Source organism: Lactuca saligna, chromosome 9, assembly GCF_052625555.1.
Source record: "Lactuca saligna cultivar CGN05327 chromosome 9, ASM5262555v1, whole genome shotgun sequence".
Classification (NCBI taxonomy): Eukaryota; Viridiplantae; Streptophyta; class Magnoliopsida; order Asterales; family Asteraceae; genus Lactuca; species Lactuca saligna.
The window spans coordinates 192,970,651-192,980,080 of NC_136425.1; the positions used below are offsets into that span (position 1 = coordinate 192,970,651).

Sequence of the window (9,430 nt, forward strand, 5' to 3'; positions counted from 1 at the left end):
GCAAATCGATCCTTCGTGTCTTTAACTTTTACTCGTCACATCAGTATCAAATGTGAGGCATTAAGTTGACCTCTGGGGGTTTCTATAGCCGGTGAGCATGCGGTTTTTGCCACTGATGTATTCCGAGGATGTGTACTAGAGATTTTTGGTGTTGAGTTCTCAATAGACCTGGTACCGATCGCGATTGGTGATGTTTGTGTCATAGTCGGCATGGATTGGTTGAGTCGGTTTGGAGTTGTGATCGATTGTAAGCATCAGATGGTGACTATAAGAGACCCTAGTGGGGGAGTGCTTACGGAGTATGGAGAGAGTACCTGATATGGATCAGCTTTCTAATCTGTTGCCAGGGCGAGACAGAGTCTACACCAAGGTTGTATGGGATTTTCGGCGTACGTGATGGATACACGGGTTGCTACAGAGAGGCCAAGTTCTATCTCCGAGGTTCTGATAGTGTGCAAGTTCCTGGATGTTTTCCCCCAGGACTTATTGTGTGTGCCTTTCGAGAGGCAAGTGGAGTTCCGGTTCGATTTGGTTCTGGGTGCGGCGCCTATTGCCAAGGAATCTTATCGCCTTGCGCCGCCAGAGATGCAGGGGTTATCCTCACAACTCTAGGACCTGCTGGGGAAGGGTTTTATAGACCGAGTAGTTCACTGTGGGGAGAAACGATCCTTTTTGTCAAGAAAAAGGATGGTTTACACCAGATGTGCATCGATTACTGGGAGTTGAACAAGCCGACGGTCAAGAACCGTTATCCACTACCGAGGATCGACGATTTATTCGATCAGTTGCAGGGGGCATCTTGGTTTTCCAAGATTTATTTGAGATCTAGATATCATCAGATGAGAGTTTGCAAGGAGGATATCCATAAGACGTCCTTTAAGAATCCTTACGGGCACTAAGAGTTTGTGGTGATGCCTTTCAGACTCACCAATGCACCGGTAGTGTTCATGGATCTCATGAATTGGGTGTGCAAGCCCATGTTGGATCGATCGTTGATTGTGTTCATCAACGATATTCTATTATAATCAAGGTCCAGAGAGCAGCACGAGGAACATCTTCGAGAGATTCTTGGAGTATTGAGGACAGAGAGGTTTTATGCCAAATTCTCCATGTGTGATTTCTGGTTACGAGAGGTCTAGTTCTTGGGACACCTCGTTAATTAGAATGGGATATTGGTTTACCAGGCCAAGATTGAGGTAGTTATGAGATGGGAGGTGCCGAGATCCCCATCCGAGATCAGTAGTTTTCTGGGTTTGGCTGGCTACTATCGGAGGTTTATCAGAGATTTCTCCAAGATTGCTATTCCTCTCACCAGATTGACTCAGAAGGGTGTTACATTTGCCTGGGGGCCCGAGCAGCAGACCTCAATTAAGACTCTTCGCCAGAGATTGTGTGAAGCTCCATTGTTAGCCCTTCCCAAGGTAGTGGAGGACTTTGTGGATTACTGTGATGCATCTATATCAGGGATGCGTGCAGTGTTAATACAGCGAGGGCATGTGATAGCATATGCAAAGAGGCAGTTGAAGCCTCATGAGATGAGGTATCCCACCCATGATTTGTAGTTGGTGGCGGTGGTGTTTTCCCTAAAGATCCAACACCACTATCTGTATGGAGTTTGGTGTACCATATACACGGACCACAAGAGCCTGAAGTACCTCATGGATCAGCCCAACCTGAATATAAGATAGAGGAGGTAGTTGGAAGTAGTGTAAGACTACGACTATGAGATCGTGTATCATATGGGCAAGGCTAATGTGGTAGTCAATACCTTGATCCGTAGATCAGTGAGTGCTCCGATCCGAGATGTGTGTATGAGGATGACGATGATGACTCCAGTCCTAGATACCATCCGAGAGGCCCAGGTGGAGGTCGTGAGACCAAAGAACCGCAAGAGGGATGAATAGAATTTTCCTACAACAATAGTTTCCACTCGAGCATCAAGATGGTAACTTATCAAGCTTTGTATGAACATAAGTGTCTTACGTCGTCTTGATGGCTTGAGACTGGAGAAAAGTAGTTTATGGGCCCCGAGATAGTCAATCAAACTGCTGAAAACTTAAAGGTGATTAGAGAAAGGATGTTAGTAGCTCATGATCGTTAAAAGAGCTATGCTGACAAAAAGAGATGACCGGTGACATTTGAAGTTGGTGATTCAGTTTTGCTTAAAGTCTCACCCTGGAAGGGACTTAGAAGATTCGGGAAAATAGGAAAGTTGAGTCCAATGTTTATTAAACCGTTCAAAGTTCTTCAAAAAATTGGGAACCAAGCTTACAAGCTCGAATTACCCAAAGAACTAGATGGTTTTTATAACACTTTTCATGTGTGTTATTTGAGGAAATTCATAGGAGAAGTTCCTGACATAATTCCAATCTCAGAGATAAGGATGGATGAGAATAAGAGGCTAATCGAAGAGCCTAAGGTAATTTTTTGACCGTAAGACTAAGAAGTTACGACGTAAGATGGTTGACTTAGTAATTTTCCAATGGAAACATGCGAATTGGCCGAATCTCACCTGGGAAACAGAAAGTGACATGATGAGTTGCTACCCACATCTGTTTGCTGATGCTTGATTCCAGGGCGGAATAATCCTAAGGGGGGAGAGAATTGTAACCTCTGTGTTCCAGGACTAAGCGTTAGTGTAGTGATGTAATATTCAGGTCAGCCATTGTATCATATTTTGAAGTAATAAAGAGGAATTACATGAATATTATGTGAAATATATGATTTTATGTGCTTAAATACTCATTTATAATGATATAATAAATAAGGATAAAAATAAGCATCAAAATTGAAGTGTTAGATAAACCCGATATCTATACATGAAGTGGTAGTGATCGTACCACGGATTCCGTACATATAAAGAACGCCAAAATACGAGTTATAACGAAGAAGTTATGGCATGTCGAAGTTTCACGACACTGCGTGTTGTAAATAGAGAATTTACGATAGAGCGATTTGTAAGCCTTAGCGATCTAAACGAAAGTCATAGTGTTCGTTAAACCGAGAGCATGCATAAAAAGAACGCCTAAAAACTGGCTTCGTATGAGGAAGTTATGATTTTTTCTAAGCTTCGGATCAACAGTGCACAACCTGAAGTTCGAATATTAGATCAAGTAGTTTTTAGCCGACACAACCTAAATGAGAGTTGAAGATCTCATTAATAGTAGTACAACGGTAAAAAGAAAGATGAAAACAGACATCGGATGAAGAAGTTATGAATATTTAACAGATTTTCCTGTCCTAGACTGTTAAAAATATAACTTTAAAAATAAAGTCAAAATCAGCCGACAAAGTCTAAACAAACGATGTAAAGTACGGTCCCACCTACGTGTGGATATAAAGAACGTCGAAAATGGATCTCGTATGCAAAAGTTACGAAATTTAGAAGTTGGAGGGGTCTGTTACAAGAATCGATGACGTGGCACAATCTCAGCCTTCGCTTGTTGCCCACGGTATCACTTTGGAAGGTGACAGCTGGTGCGAGGAATACGCCCCACGTAATCCGAAGACACCTAACATAATGTGTACGGACCGCGTCTGAGCTCGGTACTCCGAGCGAACTCCTTTTCCTCGATCCACATTGAGCCACGATGACCCAACAACCTTGCGACGCGTGTCGTACGAACTCACCTTACACCCAACATACCTCAGAACTACGCCCAACGTACCGAGGCCTTGCACGCCTATAAAATGGCAGCGAGGGAAGCGGACAAATTCACTCCTTCCATCACTTCTTTCTCTCTCTATACTTTTTCTCTAGCCCCTTACCCCCCCCCCCCCAAGCCTAGGGTACCCCCTATCACCCGAAGGAATCCCCAGAGCTCCCAAAGGCTCAGAGAAAAAGAGTTTTTCGGCTCAGAAACGCTGCTCCAGCGAAGCGCGGTTTTTAATAAAAACCAGTTGTAAGTGAGATACGCCTACCATACTTTAAATATAGCTTATATATAAATATAGTATCGTTATTACGAACTTATAAATAAGATTTATCAGTGATTCAAAGTCGTTATACTAATTGAACTACTTATAGGAGAGGTGTCTAGAATGGTCACGTTGGGTTTGGTTGTTGGATTTTAGAAAAACTATATGCCGAAATGGTCCTGCCTCCCAACTGTCCTACCTGGCTGATCCTTACTTGATAGATCATGAAGTAGACTTTGAGTTAATGACGAATCTAGACTAATAATTAGTCGCAATATAAATTAGACTAAAATCTAGTGGTAATAATACTAGGTTTCGTCGAAGGAAATCATATTGTTAAGAAGCGAAACGCTGCTTGAATTTCGAGTCATCACTGTAACAAGTGAGTGCATAGTTACTTTCATCTTACACATAGATATAAAGTATTTTGATATAAATTACGTGCTATATGTGCATATTATCTTAATACTTGTTGTCTATGTTGGATGAATGATTTTATATACGTTTTAAATGATTTAAACTGTATATGGGTACCAATGTCCGATGGCGGCAAGGAGACGGTTATGGAGGAGGCTCATAAGTATCACTTCTCTATTCACCCGGGAGGCACCAAGATGTATCGGGATTTGAGTTTAAGGTACTGGTGGCCGTGCATGAAGCGATAAATCGCTTAGTACGTCGAGAGGTGCTTGACCTACAGGATGGTCAAGGCCGAGCATCCGAGGCCGCATGGCAAGCTGCAGCCTCTCGATATTTCCATGTGGAAATGGGAATAGATCACGATGGAATTCATTACCAAGTTTCCGAGAAAGGCGAAGGGATATGATGCTATATGGGTCATCGTGGATCGATTGACCAAGAGTGCCCATTTCCTGGCCATTCAGGAGAGTTCGTCGGACGAGAAGATGGTTGACGTGTATGTTTGTGAGATCGTTACTCGCCACAGAGTTCTGGTCTCTATTGTTGCCGACCGAGATGTTAGATTCACCTCTCGCTTCTGACAGAAGTTCCACAAGGAGTTGGGCACGCGGCTGCATTTTAGCACAACATATCATCCGCAGACCGACAGCCAGAGCGAGCAGACAATACAGACCTTCAAGGACATGTTGATAGATTTCGGTGGGAGCTGGGATTCCCATCTACCCCTTGCAGAGTTCGCCTATAACAACAACTATCATTCCAGTATTGGTGCCCCACCTTTTGAGCTATTGTACGGGCGGACATGTCACACACCGGTATGTTAGGGTGAGGTTGGTCACCAAGTGATGGGGCGGACAGAGGTAGTTTTATAAACTACTGAGAAGATTCAGCAGATTAGACAACGGTTACAGACTGCACAGAGTAGACAGAAGAGCTATGTTGACTGACGCTGATTAGAGTTAAAGTTCCAAGGTCAATGACATGGTACTCCTGAAGGTCTCGCCCTGGAATGCGTGATCCGCTTTAGGAAGAGTGGGAAATTGGGTCCCCGATACATTGGGCCATTCAGGGTCATTGCCAGGATGGGCAAGGTATCTTACATAATAGATCTTCCTAAGGAGCTCAGTCAGATCCACAACACTTTTCATGTTTCGCAATCGTGAAAGTGCATACTGGACGAGGAGTCCGTAGTATCATTGGAGGACATTCATGTCGATGAGCACCTGAATTATGTGGAGAGGCTCGTGGCCATTCTTGAAAGGAAAGTGAAAGTCATGTGGGACAAGGAAATACCTTTGGTAAAGGTACAGTGGGAGCACTAAAGAGGGTCTGAGTGGACGTGGGATCCGAAGGCTGAGATGCGGGAGCACTGCCCGGAGATGTTCACCACAGCAAACTTCGTGGATGAATTCTAGTTCAAGTTGGGGAGAATTCTAACGCCTCGACTCTCAGGCAGTGTTGTAAAACTCGCCAAGTTGGCCGATTACTCCTCTGAGTACTCGCTACTCGGCCCCTTGCCGAGGTGAGTTACAGAATCCCGAGTACTCCCCGATCGGCCCCTTACTGAACTAAGAAATGTTGTAAAACTCGGTCAACTCGGTGATTAATATGTATAATATACTTAATGATTTATTATTTAACATACACACATGTGATTATTACTACATATATATCTTAAATTTTTAGTAATTATTCACGAAGTGAGACCATTATTTGTTTTTTTTAGTATTTGTGTTTTCACATGTATCTAATTTTGTTATATATTTCAATCAACTAATGATTTTAACTTATGATTTTGACATATATAATTTCCCTAAAACTGTTACTACATGAATTACTAAATCCGAGTACTCCCCAAGTACTCCTGAGTACTCCCGAGTACTCGTTACTCGGTAGTCGGCCGAGCAGGTACCGAGTAACGAGTTCTACAACCTTGCTCTCAGGTATTATTTTTTACAGCTTTACTTTTCAAATTGGAAGTTCTACTCGACGAGTTGATGCCCTGACTCGTCGAGTAGGAACTTTTGGGACCACGCGTTTTTAATGACCAAGTCGCCGAGTCGGAAACATGACTTAGCGAGTTGGAGCTGGAGGATGAAACCCTAATTTTCAAGGTTTTACACCCTATTTAAAGGGTCATTAGCCTCCCTTACAACCCCTTGTGAATCCCGAAACCCTAAATCACTATTTTCTCTCCATATTTGTGTGTTTTAAGCTTGGAAAGTGGATCTTGGTGAGAGGAGCTTGAAGATCAAGAATTTTGAGGAAAGGAACGTGTGTGGATCTGAAGTCTACCCCAGTTTAGCATCATCTGAAGGTATCAAGTCGTTATCTTGATCTCCTTCTAGCTAGATCCTTATATATTTGGGTTTTAGGGCCATTTTAGCATGTTGGTGTTCCATTTCGAGTGATGAACCAAGATATGAAATTGCAACTTTAGATCCATGCCCATCTTGGTCCTTATAATCATAAAGTTTCAGCCTTTAGCATGCTAAAGTATTTCCCTTGCATATAACCTTTCTTTAGCTTGATTTGAGCCATTATCACCTTGCATGTACGTAAAATTTGCAACTTTACGTAAGAAGTATGCCTTAAGAGCTTAGATCTGCAAATGTGGAGCTTTGGAATTGCTTAAAAAGCATATGAATGGAGTCAGGACTAAAGGGACTCGACGAGTTACATGGCCAACTCGGCGATTCCAATGAAGATTGACATGAAAGGACTTCTGCATGGACTTGATGAGTTAATAGGGTGACTCGACGAGATAGCTAGGGTTTCCCCGACATTTGGACATGCATGAACTCGGTGAGTTTCAGGGAAACTCGACGAGTCAAATGGGAATTTCACGATTTCTCGAGTTCACAAAGGACTTAACGAGTCAATGAACTGCACTCGACGAGTCAGGTCAACATGGACTATTGACCTTGACGATTGACTTGGACTTTGACCAAGGGTTAACTAGTTGACTTCTGAGGTATTTTAGTAAATTGGAAATTTATGGAAAAGGTCGTATGGTAAATATAGGTGGTGGAGCTCGTGGCCGTGGTTCGAGAGTTTGAGTTATCACTTTGAGTCGACAGTTGAGAGGCATGTTATCCTTACTATATCAACTGGGTCGAAGGCACCAATGCCGACACTTCCCGGATTTGGATCTGGGTTTATTTCATGATATGCTTATTGATTTACATCCTGATAGTTAGGATGGTGATATGTTATGTTAGTAACTGGTTAGGTCCGTATTCTGGTAATAGAATGTTGCTATTATTAGTCATCGGTTAGATCCGTTTGACTGTTATATATGCTAGCATAGGATATGTATGTGGACATGTTTCTGATTGGGGTTGGGTTGAGGCGGTCCTACTTTGTGCTGAAGGCCAACATACTAAGGGCGGCTCGGATAAACTGAAGGTCCTACAAAGGGGTTCAGTTAGGCCGAAGGCCCAACGAGCAGTTCAGATAGGTTGTAGGCCCTGCGAGGCAGTCTAGACGTGTCGAAGGCTCGGAGAATGGTCCAGATAGGTTGAAGGCCTGGGAGGCGGTCCAGTCAAGCTGAAGGCTCATTATGCAAGTTGTTTGCTTATATATTATATGATATGGTTATATAGGTGTCCATCGATATTTTGGGGGTAACTCATTAAGCCTTTGAGCTTACATTTATCGATTATTGTTTCAGGTACTTCGGATGATCGCAGGAAGGCGAAGGCGTGACCGTACACTTCCTCGATTTGTGATTATGATTTCTAAGAACTCTGATATGATACTATTTTGAAAACGAATTGTAATAACTTAATGATTTTTAAATGGTTTAAAAGGTTTCAATTTGGCATGATTTTGATGGATGTTACACTTGATTTTAAGTCGATTCGTGATCAATGGCATGATGGTGTATGCAATATGCGAGGTAATTTGAAAGGGTTGCAAGCATTGATTTCAAAGGATTATCTGTCTGCATATTATGTTCATTACTTTGCTCATTGATTGCAATTAGCATTAATGTCCTCTTCATAAAGAGTTATGGCATTGCAAAAGTTTTTTACTCGATTATCTTTTGTTATCAATCTTGTTGGTGCTTCTTCCAAACGTTCTGACCAACTAAGAGATGCACAAGCTGAATAATGGCATATTTTAAATCTATCGGTGAGTTGGAGACTGGTAGAGGCCTCAATCAAATTGGTACATTACAATGGGATGGAGATACCAGATGGGGTTCTCACTTGAAATCAGTTTCAAGCTTAATCATAATGTTTAGCCCAATTTGTGAGGTTTTACTTAAAGTTATTAAGGATGGTACTAGTTCGATCAGAGGAGATGCAAATTCAGCATATAAGACTATTACAACACTTGAATTCATTTTTGTTCTACATCTAGAGAAAGAAATAATGGAGATCATAGATTTACTTTTCCAAGCTTTACAAAAACAATATCAAGATATATTGAATGCATTGAGGCTAGTTGCATCCACTAAATTGTTATTGAAAAAATGAAAGATGAAAGATTGGATAGTTTTCTCTCTCATGTTAAATCATTTTTTCTGGAAGACAACATCAATATCCCTGATTTGTCTTCTTCTTACTTTAGTAGAGAGGCTTGAGCTCGTAATAAGTGTAGTGATCATACACTTGAACATCATTATCGAGTGGATATTTTCATCAAAGCAATTAACTGTCAGTTAATGGAATTAGATCACCAGTTCAATGATATCTCGAGGGAATTGCTCCATTTTTTTTATCAACTGTAGATCCTAAAAATTCTAATGAGCCTTTTCAAAGTGGTGATGTATGTCAATTAGTAGAAAAGTTTTATCCTGAAGATTTCAATGAAACTGAGAAAAATCTTTTGAAGATGGAACTCCAATATTATGAGGCGGATGTCATTCAATGTGATGATTATAAACAATTGATATATATTTCAGAATTATGCCAATGGTTGATAAAGACTAGAAGAGCAACCAATTTTTATTTGATTTATCAAGTAGTTAGTCTTATACTCACTCTTCCGGTTTCTACTGCTCCAACAGAGAGATCATTTTCAACAATAAGTCTTGTTAAAACAAGGCTAGGAAATAAAATGGAAGATGAATTTTTAAACGAAT

The 9,430-nt window shown here is 41.4% G+C and overlaps 1 protein-coding gene across 1 annotated transcript; it reads left to right on the forward strand.

The window, feature by feature from the left end:
- The first annotated feature begins 8,453 nt into the window (after positions 1-8,453).
- On the forward strand, positions 8,454-8,822 carry LOC145017072 (uncharacterized). The gene has a single exon (XM_078975166.1). It carries the CDS (start codon positions 8,454-8,456, stop codon positions 8,820-8,822), a length of 369 nt encoding a protein of 122 aa, XP_078831292.1.
- The last annotated feature ends 608 nt before the right edge of the window (positions 8,823-9,430 follow it).

Excerpts from the sequence above, each read along its gene's own strand:
- LOC145017072 (XM_078975166.1), top strand. The coding sequence starts at position 8,454 with ATGGCATATTTTAAATCTATCGGTGAGTTGGAGACTGGTAGAGGCCTC.